The 22,471-nt window shown below is 39.6% G+C and overlaps 1 protein-coding gene and 1 pseudogene across 2 annotated transcripts in view; both read left to right on the plus strand.

Moving 5' to 3' along the window:
• The window catches only part of HECW1 (HECT, C2 and WW domain containing E3 ubiquitin protein ligase 1), a 319,356-nt gene that overhangs the window by 215,253 nt on the left and 81,632 nt on the right, over positions 1-22,471 (plus strand). For both annotated transcript variants that reach the window (XM_018047001.1, XM_018047002.1), the window contains 2 exons: positions 1,851-2,036; positions 20,180-20,314. In XM_018047001.1, the coding sequence (XP_017902490.1) occupies positions 1,851-2,036; positions 20,180-20,314 (321 nt within the window). The remainder of the gene's footprint in view (positions 1-1,850; positions 2,037-20,179; positions 20,315-22,471) is intronic.
• LOC106502046 lies at positions 5,724-6,105 on the plus strand (annotated as a pseudogene).

Consider the following 22,471-nt stretch of genomic DNA (forward strand, 5'->3'; position numbering starts at 1 on the left):
GTCATGTCCGACTCTTTGCTACCCTGTGGACTGTAGTCCACCAGGCTCCTCTGTCCATGGGATTTTCCAGGCAATAGGCAGACGCTTTTACCATCTGAGCCACCAGGGAAGTCCACCTGGGAAGTCCCCCTGATATCCTGATATTACTGTAGTCATTGCTTTTTTCATTTGACATGTGTTTCCTGAGGTTCAGGCACAGATCTAGGTGCTAGATGTAAAGACAGATTAGGGTGACACCTGATCAGCAGAAGCTCCCCATTTTGTTGGGCAGCAGACGTGCAAAGATGAGTCTAATGTGGGAAGGAGCAACATGCCCTGGAACACACGTGATGCTCTGGACACTCAGGGAGCAGTCCTGAGGAGATTGAGTCCTGAACGCTGAAAGTTGACAGGGCAGAGGCTCCAGGCAGTGGGAGAAAGGGCTCAGCCTGGGACTGGGTCCAGTGGAGCCGGAGCATGGCGACAGGCAGAGGTGGGAAGAGAGGGTGGAGAACAGCAGCAAATTACCTGGTACATCATGGAAAGGAGCCTGGATCTACCTCAGCAGGCAACCAGACCCAGCTGCAGTCTCAGACATTATCATCATTACACAGTCTGAGAGGTGATTTTCTCAGGTAGAATTGTGGGAGAGGGACTGAGAGGTTAAGACCAGAGCCTGGTTCCAGTGCTTAAGTGAGCAATAATCAAGGGCTTCCCTAAGAAAGGGTCTGGGAGCAGGGAAAGAACAACTCAGCTTAGGAGATATTTCTTCAGGGAATCAATCATGCTTGGGACCACCATGATTGAGGGGGATGGAGGGTGAGGACCCAAGAAAGTCTGAGTCCTTTCTGCTTTGTGCCCCTGAGTTAAGTGTCCCCATTTGACAGTAGTTTGATTAGGTGATGGGAGCTGTGGCAGGGGAGGAGGGTCTAGTTTTTGAGCAGGTTATATTTAGGAAACCTCTTGGACATCTAGTGATTAGATTAAGAGCTGCTGCCCAGTGAGACAGGGGTGAGTCACGAAGCAGGACAAAAATGCTAGACAGTGGTGCTCTCTGAGCTGTTCCCCAGCATGCTCTGGCTACTAACAGTCTTTCCTTGAACCACACACACCCACCAGCCCCAGGTGGCATAAAATGGTTATGTGGCACAACTAGAAACTCCTGAAGCTTTCTTCATCTCTTCTCATCTTCCAACCCCTACAAACAGTCACGTTTGTACATAGAAAGGAGTGGCAGACCGTTGAAGGTCAGCCCTAAAATTCACAGGGAACTTTAACTAATACACCCTGTTATATAGATGAATAGAGGAGAAATCCCCTGGAGAAAGGAAAGGCTACCCACTTCAGTATTCTGGCCTGGAGAATTCCATGGACTGTATAGTCCATGAGGTTATAAAGAGGTGGACACAACTGAGCAACTTTCACTTTCAACACTTTGAAGAAGACCAAGGATGAACCTGTGCTGTCAGAGGAGGAACCAGGGAGCAAAGGGAGGAAAGGGAGGAGATGCTCAGAGAGTCGGGAGGAGATGCCCAGAGGGTCAGAAGGAGATTCAGGGGAGCAGAACCAGGCTGGGGCAGAGTGGGTTGGGGAGGGCGGAGGGGAGGGGAACTTGAGATGCAGGGGAGTTGGACAGTGTCCTAGGATGCTGGAGCAGTGGTAGAGTCAGATTGCAAAGAGGTCCATGTGTGTTCGCAGTGGGCAGGTTACTTCTGGAGCAAGATCTCTGCTTCCAAGGCCTCCTCCTCAAGGCTCACAATAAATCCCTGTGTAGCAACCACATCGCATCCCATTAAGGTGCTCAAAGTATGCTTGGTCTGTGTTTCTCCTAATCCCCACTGCCTTCCCCATCTCCCTGGACCCCGTCTCAGAGTGCCTACCGAGTCTTCACCAGTAGCACCTGCTTGAAGCACATGATCCTCAAAGTCCGGCGGGATGCGCGTAACTTCGAACGCTACCAGCACAACCGAGACTTGGTGAATTTCATCAACATGTTTGCCGACACGCGGCTGGAATTGCCCCGGGGCTGGGAGATCAAAACGGACCAGCAGGGAAAGGTGAGCATGACTGCTGCTGGGGCCTTACATCAGACGGTGAAGACCCATGAGCAGGTGAGGAGGGAGGTTGATGAGGAGATCAAAGCCTGTTCCTGAGACGTGCTATTGGCCACCAGGCAGAAGGGAGGGTAATTATCGGCATTGGGATTTCTGTCTTTTGATGTTTAGAATGTTTCCAAACATCCCTGACTTCTGATGCTAATAGCACCTCCACCAAGTGGTGACGTTGCTATGTGTCCCCTGGGTGGGGAGGAGGGTTGGGGGACAGTATCACACCCAGTTGAGAACTACAGGCTCCATATTTCTTAATTTAGATTTGGAACGTGAAACCAGATTCTATTCAATGACCTTTCTATTGTTTTGCCTCCTTAGTTCCCTCTCAGAGGATTAAATTATTAGTTAAATGGGAGTGACATTATTAAATTATTCATTGTGATTTCCCTAATAAGCCTTCAGGTCTCATTAAAACAGGGTGAATTGAGCCAATGAAGTGTTACTGGCTTGCGTTTTGCTTTTGTGTGGCATTAACCAAAACTAGTCTTTCCCAGGGATGCTGTAGAAACCTAGCTGAGTCAGCTAAAGCAAGAATGCTGTTTCTTAATCACCATCAATCACTTTCATGTATTTATAGGACAGGTCAGACAGGCTACCGAGGAATCTTTTATAAACTGTGTAATCTTTTCTAAACTTTAGTAGAGAGACTCCTTCCCTCCTCTAGTGTCAAAAGAATCAGAAGTCTTCCCAGCAAACATGTGTCTCAACAGGAAACTGCATCATTCCACTCTCTTCGTCTGTGCTTATGGCCATGCAAAACCACAGTTCCCCAAAGTCGGCTGATGGGGCTTCACAGTGCCCTGGGAACCAGAAACCCCTTTCCCACACTTTGTCATGTCCCAGTACCTGAGCCCTCTGAAATATGGGAGGAAAGATTGTGCCCTCTAATTGATGCAAGTCCGTCAGTACAATGAATCTCTATGACCAGCTCTGCAGTCAGGGATGAACTTGTCAGGGGGTGGCTTGTGTAGTGGGAAAACCACTATAGACAGAATCTACTCTTATTTACCAGATGTGGCCTCCCCTGGGAGAATGACAGTGAAACATGGTGTGGGAAACATGCTTTCTATACAAAAGAAACAGAGCGAGTTCCAGAACACTAGACCATCTTGTGGTTTCTGACTCAGCCAACATGCTTCTCACTTTGGCAACACGTTCAGAGTCAACAGCCTTCACTTTCAGGGTGCACCATGTAGGAAGAGGAGGGCTGGTCTGTGCTCTTTGGTGCCTTTGAATGCACATCATCCCCGCAAGGAAGACCAAATGGCATCTGACTCACCTGTCATCTTGAAAACCTGGAGAAGGTGGACACAGCCTCTGCCCAACAGCAATAGAGATTGCGTGAAGCTCAAGCTGGCTCCAGGGTTGAGCTGTGGAGGACGGTCATCATCCAGGAGGAGCTGGGGCTCAGGCAGTAGGACAGGTGTGAGATGGAGGTGGCCTCTACTAAGGAATATACACATAACAACAAAGTAATAAGAGGCCTCTGAAGACCTGCTTCGTGAAGGAAACAGAATCTTTATCTCGAGAAAAAGCATATCTTTTAGTATAATTTTCTTCAGAAAATAGAAATAAGTATTTTAAAGATATCTGTTTATCATCTACGCAATGGCACAAGAACGCATGACTTATATTGAGCAAGAAGAACCCACACATAGCAAACAAGCCAGAGGAGAGCAGACACAAGAAAACAGAACCAGCGCGGGATCTAGCAATCCTACTCCGGGTATTGATTCAAAAGAGCTGAACTCAAAATCTCAGAAGTATCTGCACTACTGTGGGTTTTGCAGCATTAATCAAATAACAAAGATATGGAAGCAGCCTAAATGTCTCTTCATGGATGGGTGGATAAAGAAAATGCGGTATATACATATACAAGGGAGTATTATTTAGCCTTTAAAAAGAAGAGAATTCTGACATACTGCAACATGGATGAAGCTGAAAGACATTGTGTTAAATGAAATTAGCTAGTCACAGGACAAAGACTGCATTATTCCATTTATATGAGAGATCTGAAACAGTCAAACTCATAGAAACAGTAAAATGGTGGTTGCCGAGGGATGGGGGCAGGAGGAAGTAGGGAGTTTCTGTTCAACAGGAATAGAGTTTTAGTTATGCAAGATAAGTTCTAGAGATGAGCTATCCAATATTGTGCCTATAGTTAACAGTACTGTAGTTTATGCACTTTAAATTTTTTTCTTTTATTTTTTTGCACTTTACATACGTTAGAAAGGAAAACTCATGTTAAGTGTTCTTACTACAGTTAAAAACTAGAAAAGGATGTGGGCTAGATAAACGGTCCAAGGTTTCATGAAACAACAAAATGTAACAGCAGAAGGATAAAAGAGAAAAGAAATGACACTGTGTAAAATCGAATCCTGGGTATAGAATATGAACATGGAAGCAGCCCCCAAAGCACAGAGAAGGTACCCTTTTGCAACCAGTGAAGGATAAAGTGAAAAAAAAAATATGAAAACCAGAAAAAGAAAACAAATGTATCTCACTGTCTCAGCAAGAACCAATTAAATATCACAAACTCCCTCAATTTCCCTTGCCTGTGTGCGCCACTGTATAGCTTACATGTTTGTTCTATGTACTGTTTCTCCTGGCAGAATTTTAAGCTCTTTGAGAGCAGGGGTCTTTGTGTTGCTCATTGATGAAACTTCTAAGGGCCTAGAATAGTGTCTGGCACATTAGCTGGCCCTCACTAAGTCTCTGTTGGATGAAAGGCTTTTAGATATTCTTGAAGAAGAAATTAAATAATAGCGACCCCACGAACTGAAGCCTACCAGGCTCCTCCGTCCATGGGATTCCCCAGGCAAGAGTACTGGAGTGGGGTGCCACTGCCTTCTCCAATAGATACAGTAGCAATAAGTAAATATTAACTATAAATATTAAATTATTAATTAAATATTGAAAATAAAGCTTTGATCTACAACAGATTGTTCAGATGGGAAGATTAATTGGACTCACTGGGTTACAGTAAAATTAATTAAAATAAACGCTACTCTGGAATGTCTTTAAATCGAGACTTTAAAAATCTTATCAATATACAGCTATGATAATATGAAAGTCATTTACAAAAGAATTAAAAGTCAGACAAACCTCAAACTTCGCATCCATAAAACCAAAGTGTAGAAATCCACAGAACAATGACTACAGGTTATTGATGAGAAAGACTGCAGCTCAATAATCCTATTTCCAGAAAAAATTGTTATTGAAGTATGAAGACAGTAGGGAAAAAACCTCATGTGCAAGACTTCAGGGCTCACACTACTCTTTTGCCTGCCCTAAGGAAAAAGCAAAAGCCGTTCTCCAGATGGCTCACAAATGATACAGAAGAGAAAATCAATAATAGGAAAATCATAGCATTAAAAAACTTTGGTGATGGGTATTTAAATCAATCAAATGCACAAATATAAATGTAAATAATTGCTTTAAAATTATGATGCTTTGTATTGAAAAAGCTCAATAAAGTATGGGAAAATACGTATAATAAAAATGGAATACTTCTGTAAGAACAATTTGGATCAGTATCCCTGGACCAGAATTAAAAAGATGAGGAAACAGAGAGTTGACTGGCAACATAGCCCCCCAGGCTCTTACGGTGTCAGATGCAAGAGCCTATCCTTAAGTAAGAAATCAAGCCTTACTGGAGACATTCAAGCAAAAATTGGACGACTACTTTTCCAGAACAGAAAGGAAACTCATGCATCAAAAAATGTGACTAATAATGTACCAAAAAAATATGGCTGCACAAATACTAGAATCTAATCAGATAAAATATTTTAAGGAATTTCTTGGAACCTACAGTAAATGTATAGAAACCTGCTTTTTGGACTGTGTTAAAGACTTTACAAGAAAAGAAGTAAAACCTGAAGAGACCACCTGTTCAGAACATTGCTTACAGAAGTATTTAAAAATGACTCAACAAATATCTATGAGATTTCAGGAATATCATATTCAGCAGAATGGAGCCCTAGCTGCCAAAACAGGACTCCTTGGCCAGCCATGATAGAGAGATCCTAATGGATGGACTTTTGATGAAAGATTGCCAATAGCTATTGCAGTGGAAATGAGGATTCACCTGATAGAATCCCCTGAAAGTAGTAGCCACCATGTTAAACCTGGCAAATGGAAACCACTGGAGAAACAACATTGATATATACAGGAATAGTCAAAATACAAGGTCTTATTGTTCAATGGAAATAATAAGATGCAACACTTGTTGAGGCCTTAAGATTCAGCAGCTTGGTCACTTGATTAGAATAATAAACCATTGTTTCTTCAATAGTGACTGTTAATTTTAAAGCAAAATATGTGTTCGATCATGTATGAGATAGAAAAAAACTTTATTACTAAAAATAAAATAAATGAAAATCACTGGAAAAAAAAAAAGATGATGAAACAAAAAGTGGGTAGGTGAGCAGGGCAAGGAAAGTGGTACTAAGTTCCTAATGGGTGGAAGGGGAGGTCAAGTGGATAATTTGAAAAACAAAGGCTAAATATAGTTGCTTGACAAACTTAAAAGGCAATCATTGTACCATTTAAAGCAAGATTTTTCCCTCTTGAATTCCTACAAAAGATAAAATCAAACAAAATACAGTGTTTGTATCAAAAACACACAAAAGAATCCACAAGGAAGCAAAGAAAATTAGAATATTAAAAATAAAATGACAACAGTAAAGCCAAGCATAACAGTTGTGGCAGCAAGTGGAAATAGGATAAACTTGTTACTCCTTACAAACTTGGTACTCCGCATAGGGAATGGTATCTCCTTACCAAAAGGAGCTACTATCAGATTTGATACCAAACAAATACAGCTTTTAAAAAGACATACCCAAGAGATCATTTAGAATGTTTAAAAGTAAAAGAATAAATATTAATATAGTATGAAAACAATAACAGAAAAAACAGTGTTGGTATATTAATATCATACAAAGGAGAGTTGAAACCTAAATCCTTAAAATGAGGTCAAAGAAAGATTTTATATCCATCAATGGCACAGTTAAATTACAATAATCATGTATACATTATGAGCCAAAGAACGAGATACATATTATATAAAGAAAAATAAAAGAACTGCAAAGGAAATGAAGAAATGCAGAAAGTAGGAAAATATGTTTTATATCCATCAGTTCAATAGATTAAATAGACAAAATAAGATTTGAATACTTTCCTGTTAATGGAACGTATATTAATACTTTCATTTATAATAAAGCTTACATTGACCTTAATTACATACAGTTTTTATCTGAGATATCTAAAATAGTCATATTAATAGAGATAGAAAGTAGAATAGAGGTTACCAGGAACTTGGGGGCAAGGCAGAGGAGAGAGAGAATGAGGAGTCATTTCTTTTAATGAGACCATAGTTTCAGTTTTGGAAAGTGAAAAACTTTAGGAAATGAATAGTGGTGATGACCGCACAACGATGAGAATGCACTTAATGCCTCTAAATTGTGCATTTAAAAAATAATTAAGAAGGCAGATTTTATATGATTTTTAATAAAAATATACTTTTATTTATTTTTAATTGAAGTATAATTAAAATATAATATTAGTTTCAGGTATACAGCATAGTGATTCAGTATTTTTATAGATTTTACTCCATCTACCATTATCATAAAATAGCAGTTATATTTCTCTGTCATAATATATCCTTGTTGATTATTCATTTTATACATAGTAGATTATTTCTTTTAATCCCATTCCCCTATCTTGCCACTCCCCCCTTCCTTATCACCACTGGCAACCAAATAAAAGTATATTTGTTTTCTGTGTCTGAGAGTCTATTTCTGCTTATACTCATTAATTAGTTTTATTTTTTAGATTCCACATATAAGTAATAACATACATCACATATTTAACAGTATTTTTTTCCCTCTCTGACTTACCTCACTAAGAATAATAACCTCTATATCCATCCGTGTTGTTGCAAATGTCAGAATTTCTTTCTTTTTATGCCTGAGTAGTATTCCAGTGTATGGGATGTGTGTGTGAGTGTGTGCGTGTGTGCGTGTGTGTGTGTGCGCGCGAGCATGTATGTGTGTATACCACATCTCCATTATCTGTGTATCTGTTGACAGACATTTAGGTTGTTTCCATATCTTCAGTTGAGCTGAGATCAGTCGCTCAGTCGTGTCCGATTCTTTGCAACCCCATGAATCGCAGCACGCCAGGCCTCCCTGTCCATCACCAACTCCCAGAGTTCACTCGGACTCACGTCCATCGAGTCAGTGATGCCATCCAGCCATCTCATCCTCTGTCGTCCCTTTCTCCTCCTGCCCCCAATCCCTCCCAGCATCAGAGTCTTTTCCAATGAGTCAACTCTTCGCATGAGGTGGCCAAAGTACTGGAGTTTCAGCTTTAGCATCATTCCTTCCAAAGAAATCCCAGGGCTGATCTCCTTCAGAATGGACTGGTTGGATCTCCTTGCAGTCCAAGGGACTCTCAAGAGTCTTCTCCAACACCACAGTTCAAAAGCATCAATTCTTCGGTGCTGAGCTTTCTTCACAGTCCAACTCTCACATCCATACATGACCACAGGAAAAACCATAGCCTTGACTAGACAGACCTTAGTCAGCAAAGTAACATCTCTGCTTTTCAATATGCTGTCTAGGTTGATCATAACTTTTCTTCCAAGGAGTAAGCGTCTTTTAATTTCATGGCTGCAATCACCATCTGCAGTGATTTTGGAGCCCCCCCAAATAAAGTCTGACACTGTTTCCACTGTTTCCCCATCTATTTCCCATGAAGTGATGGGACCGGATGCCATGATCTTCGTTTTCTGAATGTTGAGCTTTAAGCCAACTTTTTCACTCTCCTCTTTCACTTTCATCAAGAGGCTTTTTAGTTCCTCTTCACTTTCTGCCATAGGGTGGTGTCATCTGCATATCTGAGGTTATTCATATTTCTCCCGGCAATCTTGATTCCAGCTTGTGTTTCTTCCAGTCCAGCGTTTCTCATAATGTACTCTGCATAGAAGTTAAATAAGCAGGGTGACAATATACAGCCTTGACGTACTCCTTTTCCTATTTGAAACCAGTCTGTTGTTCCATGTCTAGTTCTAACTGTTGCTTCCTGACCTGCATACAGATTTCTCAAGAGGCAGGTCAGGTGGTCTGGTATTCCCATCTCTTTCAGAATTTTCCACAGTTTATTGTGATCCACACAGTCAAAGGCTTTGGCATAGTCAATAAAGCAGAAATAGATGTTTTTCTGGAACTCTCTTGCTTTTTCCATGACCCAGCAGATGTTGGAAACTTGATCTCTGGTTCCTCTGCCTTTTCTAAAACCAGCTTGAACATCAGGAAGTTCACAGTTCACGTATTGCTGAAGGCTGGCTTGGAGAATTTTGAGCATTACTTTACTAGCATGTGAAATGAGTGCAATTGTGCGGTAGTTTGAGCATTCTTTTGCATTGCCTTTCTTTGGAATTGGAATGAAAACTGACCTTTTCCAGTCCTGTAGCCACTGCTGAGTTTCCCAAATTTGCTGGCATATTGAGTGCAGCACTTTCACAGCATCATTTTTCAGGATTTGAAATAGCTCAACTGGCATGCCATCACCTCCACTAACTTTGTTCATAGTGATGCTTTCTAAGGCCCACTTGACTTCACATTCCAGGATGTCTGGCTCTAGATGAGTGCTCACACCATCGTCATTATTTGGGTCATGAGGATCTTTTTTGTACAGTTCTTCTGTGTGTGCTTGCCATATACTGTGTTTTCACAGTAGTTGCACCAATTTATGTTCCTATCAACAATGTACTAGGGTCCTCTTTTCTCCATGTCCTCACCATAGTTTGTTGTTTGTAGACTTTTTGTGGAGAAGGAAATGGCAATCCACTCCAGTATTCTTGCCTGGGAAATCCCAAGGACAGAGAAGCCTGGTAGGCTACAATCCATGGGACTGCAAGAGTCCGAATTAACTAAAGCAACTTAGTACAGCACAGACTCTTTGACATTAGCCATTCTGACAGGAGTGAGATGACATGTCTCATTATGGTTTTGACTTGCACTTTTCTGGTGATTAACAGTGTTGAGCTTATTGACCATCTGTGTATCTTTTTTGGAAGAATATCTGCTCAGGTCTTACACCCATTTTTAAATCAGATTCTTCTTTTTTAACATTGAGCTGTATGAACTATTTATATATTTTGGATATTAAGCTCTTATCAGTCATATCATTTGCAAATGTTTTCTCCCATTCTGTAGGCTGTCTTTTATTTTATCAATGGTTTCCTTTGCTGTGCAGAATCTTTTAACTTTAATTAGGTCCCATTTATTTAGTTTTGCTTTTGTTTCTTCTGCCTTGGGAGACAGACCCCAAACAATATTTCTACAATTTATGTTAGCGTGCTCTGCCTATATTCTCTTCTAGAATTTTTGTTTGTTTGTTTTAGGTCTTACATTTAGGTCTTTAATCCATTTTAAGCTGATTTTTGTATACAATGTTAGTGAATGATCTAATTTCATTTTTTTTTTACAAGTAGCTATCCAGTTTTCCTAGCATCATTTGTTGAAAAGACTATCTTTCCTCTCCATTGTAAATTCTTGTCTTCTTTGTCATAGATGAATTGACCATAAGTGCATGAGTCCATTTCTGAGCTCTTACTTCTGTTCCATTGATCTGTGTGTCTGTTTTTGTGCCACTGCCATGCTATTTTGAGTAGCTTGTAGAATAGTCTGAAGTCAGAGAGCTTGAAACCTTTGTTCTTTTTTCAAGATTGTTTCAGTCTTTTGTGGTTCCGTGTACATTTTAGAATTATTTATTCTAGTTATGGGGAAAATGTCATGGGTATTTTGAAAGAGATTGCATTGACTCAGTATATTGCTTTGAGTAGTATGGAAATTTTAACAATATTAATTCTTCCAATCCATGAACATGGGATATCTTTCCATTTCTTTGTATCATCTTCATTTTCCTCCTTCAGTGTTTTATAGTTTTCAGAGTTATAGGTCTTTCACTTCGTTGGTTAAGTTTATTCCTAGGTATTTTATTCTAAAAATTTGAAGAGGCAGGAATACTCCCAAATTCATTCTGTAAGGTTACCATTACCCTGATACCAAAACCAAAGACACTACAGAAAGAAAAAAAGAAAATTACAAGCCAGTATCTCTGATGAATATAAATTTAAAATGCTCAATAAAATATTAACAAATAAACTTTAACAATAGCTTAAAAGGATCATATACCATGATCAAGGGCTTCCCTTGTGGCTCAGACGGTAAAGCGTCTGCCTACAATGCAGGAGACCCGGGTTTAATCCCTGGGTCGGGAAGTTCCCCTGGAGAAGGAAATGGCAACCCACTCTAGTATTCTTGCCTGGAAAATCCCATGGACAGAGGAGCCCGGTAGGCTACAGACCATGGGGTTGCAAAGAGTTGAACACGACTGAGCAACTTCACTTCACTTCACTTCACCATGATCAAGGGAGATACAGTCCAGAAATGCAAGGATGGTTGAAATATCCACAAATCAATCAATGTGATACACTGTATTAACAAAAGGAAGGAAAACAAGCACATGAGCATTTCCATAGATGCAGAGAAAGAACCTGACAAAATCTTTTTGTCAAGTCTTTTAAAAATCCATTTCTGATAAAAAAAAAAAACTCTTATCAGAGAGTTGGTGTAGAAGGAACATATCCCAACATAATAAAGGCCATTTATGACAAACCCATAGCCAACATCATACTCAGTGGTGAAGTGCTGAAAGATTTTCCTCTAAGACCAGAAACAACACACTAAGATGCCCACTCTTGCCACTTCTATTTACAATAGTCTTGTAAGTTCTAGCCACCACAAGCAGATAAGAAAAATAAATTTAAAAACATCAAAAATTGGAAGAAAAAAAAGTAGAACTCACTATTTTCAGATGGTATGATAGTAAATATAGGAAACTCTAAAAGCAAAGAAGAAAGGGAAAGATATAAGCATCTGAAACAAGTTCCAAAGAATAGCAAGGAGAGATAAGAAAGCCTTCCTCAGCAATCAATGCAAGAAATAGAGGAAAACAACAGAATGGGAAAGACTAGAGATACCTTTATGACAATTAGAGATACCAAGGGAACATTTCATGCAAAGATGGGCTCGATAAAGGACAGAAATGGTATGGACCTAACAGAAGCAGAAGATATTAAGAAGTGGCAAGAATACACAGAAGAACTGTACAAAAAAGATCTTCATGACCAAGATAATCACGATGGTGTGATCACTCACCTAGAGCCAGACATCCTGGAATGTGAAGTCAAGTGGGCCTTAGAAAGCATCACTATGAACAAAGCTAGTGGAGGTGATGGAATTCCAGTTGAGCTATTTCAAATCCTGAAAGATGATGCTGTGAAAGTGCTGCACTCAATATGCCAGCAATTTTGGAAAACTCAGCAGTGGCCACAGGACTGGAAAAGGTCAGTTTTCATTCCAATTCCAAAGAAAGGCAATGGCAAAGAATGCTCAAACTACCGCACAATTGCACTCATCTCACATGCTAGTAAAGTAATGCTCAAAATTCTCCAAGCCAGCCTTCAGCAATACGTGAACTGTGAACTTCCAAATGTTCAAGCTGGGCTTAGAAAAGGCAGAGGAACCAGAGATCAAATTGCCAACAACCACTGGATCATCGAAAAAGCAAGAGAGTTCCAGAAAAAACATCTATTTCTGCTTTATTGACTATGCCAAAGCCTTTAACTGTATGGATCACAATAAACTGTGGAAAATTCTGAAAGAGATGGGAATACCAGACCACCTGACCTGCCTCTTGAGAAACCTATATGCAGGTCAAGAAGCAACAGTTAGAACTAGACATGGAACAACAGACTGGTTTCAAATAGGAAAAGGAGTACGTCAAGGCTGTATATTGTCACCCTGCTTATTTAACTTATATGCAGAGTACGTCATGAAAATGCTGAGTTGGAAGAAGCACCAGCTGGAATCAAGATTGCCGGGAGAAATATGAATAACCTCAGATATGCAGATGACACCGCCCTTATGGCAAAAAGTGAAGAGGAACTAAAAAGCCTCTTGATGAAAGTGAAAGAGGAGAGTGAAAAAGTTGGCTTAAAGCTCAACATTCAGAAAACAAAGATCATGGCATCTGGTCCCATCACTCCATGGGAAACAGATGGGGAAACAGTAGAAACAGTGTCAGACTTTATTTTGGGGGGCTCCAGAATCTCTGTAGATGGTGACTGCAGCCATGAAATTACTCCTTACTCCTTGGAGGAAAAGTTATGACCAACCTAGATAGGATATTCAAAAGCAGAGACATTACTTTGCCAACAAAGGTCTGTCTAGTCAAGGCTATGATTTTTCCAGTAGTCGTGTATGGATGTGAAAGTTGGACTGTAAAGAAAGCTGGGTGCTGAAGAATTGATGGTTTTGAACTGTGGTGTTGGAGAAGACTCTTGGGAGTCCCTTGGACTCCAAGGAGGTCCAACCAGTCCATCCTTAAGGAGATCAGTCCTGAATATTCATTGAAAGGAATGATGCTGAAGTTGAAACTCCAATACTTTGGCCACCTCATGCAAAGAGTTGACTCATTGGAAAGTAAAAATAAAAATTAAAAAAAGAAAAGACCCTGATGCTGGGAGGGATTGGGGGCAGGTGGAGAAGGAGATGACAGAGGATGAGATGGCTGGATGTCATCACTGACTTGATGGACATGAGTTTGAGTAGACTCTGGGAGTTGGTGATGGACAGGAAGGCCTGGCTTGCTGCGATTCATGGGGTCACGAAGAGTTGGACAAGACTGAATGACTGAACTGAACTGAAACATACACAGATATGTACAAGTAAAACTAGCAAAATCTGAATTTTTCTTAAAATAAAAAACAAAACTATAGACAAATTCACTTGAGTTCCAAAAAATTCATATTAAAAATGAAGTTGAATTTGACATAATTTAAAAGAATGACCAAGCACAATTAAATAGATTTTTCTTCCAAAAATGTAAGAGTCATTTACTACTAGTAAATCTAGTATCTGTAGTATTTTAAACAATCGTTTATAGGGTGAATTACAGGCTATCATTTTAAGAAATGTTCAAAAAGTACTTGATGAAAAATAAATATGTGTTTAAATTTTAAAAATAAAACATGGTAAAGTAGGAAGGGAAATTGTTTCTTGACATGATAAAGACTCTTTAATGTAATGAACCACATTCCACTTTTCATTGGACCCTAGTAGTTTACCTGTCAAAATAAAGAACAAGAATATTGCAGCTTCCTTGTCTTATTTAACGTTGTTTTGGAAGTTCTCACTTATATTACAAAAAAAAAAGAGGTAAAAGATGAAAAAGCCTCTAAAGGAGACATAATTATTATTATTTGCATGTTAAAATCACAGATATATGCCTAAAAGGATAATTTATTCATTAGAAGCATTAAATATGGTGAAGAGACTCAAACTACCCCAATAGCAGCATGCACACACACATGCACGGGTACCAGCAATGATGGGTTACAAATATTGCAGGAAAAGAAGCACTCGATATTAATCTATAAACTACCTTAACAGAAACTACGTGTCTTTGAAGGAAGATAACTACAAAATTTTACTGAGAAAGAAAAATCTTGAATAGGCAGTCATCTTATATTCAGAACTGGGAAATGGATATGTTGACCATCATAATGAATTCTGTCTGAAATCACTGTAGTAGTCTTCGTTCAAAACAAAATCCCAATAGGACTATTTTGGAATTTGATAAGAAAATTAATATCAGTTCACCTGGGAAAGTAAAATAAGCAAGAATAACTAAGAATATTTTGGAGAAGATAAATAATGAGAGGAAATTTGCCCTACAGACATTAATAAGTGAAGCAGTGAAACTACCACAGACCATTAGGACAGATAAAATATTCCTGAAACCATAGTATTTATAAGAATTTATATATAATGAAATAATAGGGAATGAGTGATTTAAATAAATAAGCCCTTGGAGAAAAATGTCTAATTACAACTTCACATTGTACCAAAATAATTTTCAGAAACAATTCACCAAAAATAAAGCTAGTAAACTATAATTAAGCATTTAACTGATCTCTGCTGCTGCTGCTGTTGCTTCAGTCGTGTCCGACTCTGTGCGACCCCATAGATGGCAGCCCACCAGGCTTCCCCGCCCCTGGGATTCTCCAGGCAAGAACACTGGAGTGGGTTGCCATTTCCTTCTCTAATGCATGAAAGTGAAAAGTGAAAGTGAAGTCACTCAGTCGTGTCTGACTCTTAGCGACCTCATGGACTGCAGCCTACCAGGCTCCTCTGTCCATGGGATTTTCCAGGCAAGAGTACTGGAGTGGGGTGCCATTGCCTTCTCCTAACTGATCTATAACTAGAGACAAATAATTGAAAGATTTGTATACATAGGAGTATAAAAAAATGCTGTGTATAAGAAAACAAAGCAAATAAAAATCAAAAGCAATTTGAAGGCACATGACTAAGCACATTTAAAATAAAGAAAACCTTAACATCCCAACAACAAAAAAGGGAACAGGCAAAGTAGACAGTACTCCAGTGAAGAAATTGAACAGTAAACCTAGGAGAAAATCTTTGGCTTCCCTTATAATTTATCATTATTTACCATTCAGCATTTCTAAGAGTTCTTTCCAGTACTCAGCATTAGTAAAGTCCATAAAAAGAGGTCATGGACTTTTGGTAAGATGATAAATCTGTACTGTGCTCATGAAGATAGTTTGTTGACATGGATCAATAAATGTATAATGTTTTCCTGACTTTTAACCCAGTAATTAAGTCAACTTTTAGGAATTTATATTAAAAGTTACCACATATATATAACCCATTTAATTTTAATTTATAAACTTAAAAAGACATATAATTGAATAATAAAAATCTGCTTTTACTGTATATTAATTTAGCTTGTATTTGTGTGTTTAAAATCTCAGGTAAGCATGTTAATGTTGGGTTTTTTCACTCACATTTCATACTTATATGAATTCTTTACTAATATTTTTTATGTCATTGTAATCACTTTTTGAGAATCTAGCATAATGTTTCAGGGGCCATCATTTCAATTCCCTGCATGTTGTTGCACATACAGCCCTTTTTGAGTCTGTGTGGGATGCTATCCCGGGAAATTTTGTTACCAGCCACAGATAATAACTCACATGATACTCAGAAAGTTGTTATTTACCTCTGCCCTGTGGGGAGTATTTTGATCTCCATTATGAAACAACTCCCTGTATGACATTTTATAGAGATCTTTAAAAGATTCATATATAATAACATCTAATACTCAAAATTATAAGCTCATGTTCACCCAAGAATAATGTCTAAATCTGTATATAATTTCTTGGACTACTTATATCAGATGACACCTAAACATATCTAAAATGAACACTGGTTGAGGTAAATTAGGCAAAGATATTGATACCAAATATTACATTTTGTTCAAAAGAGAGTATTTGAAAGATTATTTTCTACTACAGAAGTTTTTATTTAAAAAAATAAGTATTCCTTTTTTGTGAAAGATAACTAATTTTGGATTTAAAGAATGACATTTGTTATGTATTGAAATATATACACTGTTCAGACATGCCTGAAGGCTTTGTGTACAGAAGCATTTATTGGAGCATTATTTTAAAACAGTTAAAAAAAAAATTAAATGTCCGATGATAGAGATTCCCAAAGCTAAATGTTATGTATCTTGTAAACAGCTGTGAATAGAAAAGAAGTGAAAGGCAAAGAAGTAAAGGAAAGATATACCCATTTGAATGCAGACTTCCAAAGAATATCAAGGAGAGATAATAAAGCCTTCCTCAGTTATGAATGCAAAGAAATAGAGGAAAACAATAGAATGGGAAAGACTCAAGGCTGTATATTGTCACCCTGCTTATTTAACTTCTATGCAGAGTACATCATGAGAAACGCTGGGCTGGAAGAAGCACAAGCTGGAATCAAGATTGCTAGAAGAAATATCAATAACCTCAGATATGCAGATGACACCACCCTTATGGCAGAAAGTGAAGAGGAACTAAAAAGCCTCTTGATGAAAGTGAAAGTGGAGAGTGAAAAAGTTGGCATAAAGCTCAACATTCAGAAAATGAAGATCATGGCATCATCTGGTCCCATCACTTCATGGGAAAGAGATGGGGAAACAGTGGAAACAGTGTCAGACTTTATTTTGGGGGGCTCCAAAATCACTGCAGATGGTGACTGCAGTCATGAAATTAAAAGACACTTACTCCTTGGAAGGAAAGTTATGAGCAACCTAGATAGCATATCCAAAAGCAGAGATATTACTTTGCAGCAAAGGTCCGTCTAGTCAAGACTATGGTTTTTCCAGTGGTCATGCATGGATATGAGAGTTGGACTGTGGAGAAAGCTGAGTGCCGAAGAATTGATGGTTTTGAACTGTGGTGTTGGAGAAGACTCTTGAGAGTCCCTTGGACTGCAAGGAAATCCAACCAAGTCCATTCTAAAGGAGATCAGCCCTGGGATTTCTTTGGAAGGAATGATGCTAAAGCTGAAACTCCAATATTCTGGCCACCTCATGCGAAGAGTTGACTCATTGGAAAAGACTCTGATGCTGGGAGGGATTGGGGGCAGGAGGAGAAGGGGACGACAGAGGATGAGATGGCTGGATGGCATCACTGACTCAATGGATGTGAGTCTGAGTGAACTCCGGGAGATGGTGATGGACAGGGAGGCCTGGCATGCTGCGAATCATGGGGTCGCAAAGAGTCGGACACAACTGAGCAACTGAATTGAACTGAACTGAGAGATCTCTTCAAGAAAATTAGAGATACCAAGGGAATATTTCATGCAAAGATGGGCGCAATAAAGGACAGAAATGGTATGGACCTAACAGAAGCAGAAGATATTAAGAAGAGGTAGCAAGAATACACAGAGGAACTATGCAAAAAAGTTCTTCACAATCCAGATAATCATGACGATGTGATCACCAGCCTAGAGCTAGACACCCTGGAATGCAAAGTCAAGTGGGCCTTAGGAAGCATCACTACAAACAAAGCTAGTGGAGGTGATGCAATTCCAGTTGAGCTATTTCAAGTCCTAAAAGATGATGCTGTGAAAGGGCTGCACTCAATATGCCAGCAAATTTGGAAAACTCAGCAGTGGCCACAGGACTGGAAAAGGTCAGTTTTCATTCCAATCCCAAAGAAAGGCAATGCCAAAAAAATGCTCAAACTACTGCACAATTGCACTCATCTCACATGCTAGTAAAGTAATGCTCAAAATTCTCCAAGCCAAGCTTCAACAGTATGTGAACCATGAACTTCCAGATGCTCAAGCTGGTTTTAGAAAAGGCAGAGGAACCAGAGATCAAATTGCAAACATCTGCTGGATCATGGAAAAAGCGAAAGAGTTCCAGAAAAACATCTCTTTCTGCTTTATTGACTATGCCAAAGCCTTTGACTGTGTGAATCACCACAAACTGTGGAAAATTCTAAAAGAGATGTGAATAGCAGACCACCTGACTTGCCTCTTGAGATATCTGTATGCAGGTCAGGAAGCAACAGATAGGACTGGACATGGAACAACAGACTGGTTTCAAATAAGAAAAGGAGTACATCAAGGCTGTATATTGTCACCCTGCTTATTTAACTTATATTCAGAGTACATATGAGAATCACTGGGCTGGAGGAAGCACAAGCTGGAATCAAGATTGCTAGAAGAAATATCAATAACCTCAGATATGCAGATAATACCACCCTTATGGCAAAAAGCAAAGAAGAACTAAAGAGCCTCTTGATGAAAATGAAAGAGGAGAGTGAAAAAGTTGGCTTAAAGCTCAGTGTTCAGAAAACAAAGATCATGGCGTCTGATCCCATCACTTCATGGCAAATAGATGGGGAAACTGTAGAAACAATGATAGACTATTTTTTTGAGCTCCAAAATCACTGCAGATGGTGATTGCAGCCATGAAATTAAAAGATGCTTTGCTCCTTGAACGAAAAGTTATGACCAACCTAGACAGCATTTTAAAAAGCAGAGACATTTCTTTGCCAACAAAGGTCTGTCTAATCAAAGCTATGGTTTTTCCAGTAGTCACTTATGGATGTGAGAGTTGGACTGTAAGGAAAGCTGAGTGCTGAAGAATTGATGCTTTTGAACTGTGGTATTGAAGACACTTGAGAGTCCCTTGGACTGCAAGGAGATCCAACCAGTCCATCCTAAAGGAAATCAGTCCTGAATATTCATTGGAAGGACTGATGCTGAGGCTGAAACTCCAATACTTTGGCCACCTGATGCGAAGAACTGACTCATTTAAAAAGACCCTGATGCTGGGAAAGATTGAAGGCAGGAGGAGAAGGGGACGACAGAGGATGAGATAGTTGGATGGCATCGCTGAGTCAATGGACATGAGTTTGAGTAAGCTCCAGGTGTTGGTGATGGACAGGGAGGCCTGGAGTGCTACAGCCCATGGGGTCGCAAAGAGTCAGACACGACTGAGCAACTGAACTAACTGAACCGATCCATCAAACTGTACACCATATACTCAATAAAATTCTGTGTTAAAAGAATATTTAATAACTTAGAGAAATGCTCATAAAATAATAGGTGAAAAAATCTTAGATAACAAAATTGTAGGTGCTGATGTTAGGAAAATAAATGTATATTTGCACAGAAGAGAAAACAAAAAAATTCACAAAAACATTTTGTTGATTACCTTTAGACTGTAACATTTGGGATGATTTTTAGTTATCTTCTTTGTACATTTTTATCCTTTTTAAGTTATTTCTCAATGAGACTATATTAATTCTATAATCAAAAAGGGGCATTATTTTAAAAACAAACTAAATGCTCTCCAAATGATTAATTACTAGAATGACTTATCCATCAAAAGATCTGTTTCTCTTATATTCCATGGTAAATAAGGTGTTACAATTGCTCCGCTGCAACTCACACCCGATAAAGTGTTTATCAGCGACTGGGGGCTTCACTGAACTCCTGAGCATGCAGCAGCAGAGGCATCTCCCATCTAGTTCTGAGTAGCTGAAAAGGAGGGGCAAACATAAACGTGATGGCTGCGCCCTGGAGTGCTCCTGGGTGCCACTCACTTCACTTGGCTGGTTCTCATGTGTGTGCTCTTTCCTGGTCTGTCTATAGTCTTTCTTCGTGGACCACAACAGTCGAGCTACCACTTTTATTGACCCCCGAATCCCTCTTCAGAACGGTCGTCTTCCCAACCATCTGACCCATCGACAGCATCTCCAGAGGCTCCGAAGTTACAGTGCTGGAGAGGTAACACCTCCTCTGCCCCTGCCCTACCATTCACAAGACAGGGGTCAGCCTGTCCTGGTGGGGCCAGGATCTAGAGTTGCCTTTACCCCCAGGGGCTGGGCCAAATCCGGATGATCTTTAGTAGGGAGGCTGATGACTCGAGGCACCCACTTCCTGTCCTGGACCCATCCTCAGATTGCTTTCCTTCTGCCTTTCCTTTTTTCCTACACAGTCACGTTACTGAAAAATCCGTCTAGTTTAAAGAAAACTGAAAGTACAGCATCAAGACATCCCTATACTTATGGCTGACGTGGTGTTTCCTCAGCCCACTGGTCGTGTGTGAATTCTTAAAACGATGGTAGAACCACTAGGCAGCTTATGACTGTTTTAAACTTCTCCCTCTCCCTAGATTTTGGACAAGACTTCATTCATGGACTGAAAACTGGGGGAAATGAACTGGGCCGCATGAATACTCTGTTCCCACCCTACCATCTGCCCTTCCCTGGTTTATATGTTCTTTCACTCAACATGATTGATTACCTTCTGCTGGGCCATGAAAGGCTGCCCCCTTTCTTAAGCATCAGGTTCCTTGCCTTTCTGAATTCCTTTTTCTATATCCCATATCCTTTCCTGTTCTCCCTTCTTGAACCAAAACTCAAAACATAGCTTTTTTTCTATTGCTAATTTGTTCCTGACAATAATATGAGCAAATCTCTTTTTTTATGTCCTGACTGACATTTCCCAAGTATCTATACCTTCTTTTCATAGAAACCACCAGGGTCTCAGATGATACAGGCTCTGAGAACCATTTCCAATAAAGCAGCTTATAGAGTTAGATTATAATGAGGTTAAAAAAAATGGAAAAAGTACTGTAGAAAGAGAAGAAACATATATATGGTCCCACAGAGAGTCATTCCAGGGAGAGCCACACTGGGCATCTCTAGAAGCAGAAAATAGCCATCTACCTGTCAGCCTCTAGAGAGCAGACATGAGTCTCAAAGGAAGAGCTTGTTTTAGTGAAAGCTTAGTATACAAGAAAAAAACCTTTACTAGTTTTTCAGGACACTCATCTGTATACACTGAGAAATGTAACTATTTCTAACCAGGGACACTCACAGTCTAAGGCCAGTGTGGTAAATTGAATTTTTCTTTCATGGAGTCATCTTAAGTATCATTTTTTTAGGGTACTATTGAAAGCATGTTAACTCTTACTGCATATACATAAAATGTGTATGTAACCATGCATGAGGGAGTATTATACACTCTCCAGGGGTTATGTGGGTGTCAGGACCCTCCAGATTCCAGGAACTCAGCAGTTGACACATTCACAGGCTACAGAAAGCCGTGCCCCAACTTCTCAGCTCAGCATATATAGTCCCCTCTCCCTTTTATAGCACTTCAGAAATCACAAGATGTATTGTCTTGATATGATAATGGGTAAATTAAGAACTCTGTATCAACTTGAATATGCCGTTTTAATCTATTTTAAATGTCCAAACTCTTTAATATTATTAAGGTGAATTTCAGTATTAACACACAGCATCATAGCATATGATAAAAGTAGCTCAGTACTGCCAGACAGATTCAGATTCACCACGGTCGATGAAAAAAAAAAGTCAATTACTCAATGAAACCCCTAAACATATAAATCTATCACATATATATGAAGTTAACCTGAAAATATAAATTTTAAAAGCTTCCTGTTGAAAGAACGAGATTAAGATCATGAGCATCAATTTCAGTTCAGTTCAGTTCAGTTCAGTCGCTCAGTCGTGTCCGACTCTTTGCGACCCCATGAATCGCAGCACGCCAGGCCTCCCTGTCCATCACCAACTCCCAGAGTTCACTCAGACTCACGTCCATCGAGTCCGTGATGCCATCCAGCCATTTCATCCTCTGTTGTCCCCTTCTCCTCCTGCCCCCAATCCCTCCCAGCATCAAAGTCTTTTCCAATGAGTCAACTCTTTGCATGAGGTGGCCAAAGTACTGGAGCTTCAGCTTTAGCATCATTCCTTCCAAAGAAATCCCAGGGCTAATCTCCTTCAGAATGGACTTGGTTGGATCTCCTTGCAGTCCAAGGGACTCTCAAGAGTCTTCTCCAACACCACAGTTCAAAAGCATCAATTCTTCGGTGCTCAGCTTTCTTCACAGTCCAACTCTCACATCCATACACAACTA

This window comes from Capra hircus, chromosome 4, assembly GCF_001704415.2.
Source record: "Capra hircus breed San Clemente chromosome 4, ASM170441v1, whole genome shotgun sequence".
Taxonomy (NCBI): Eukaryota; Metazoa; Chordata; class Mammalia; order Artiodactyla; family Bovidae; genus Capra; species Capra hircus.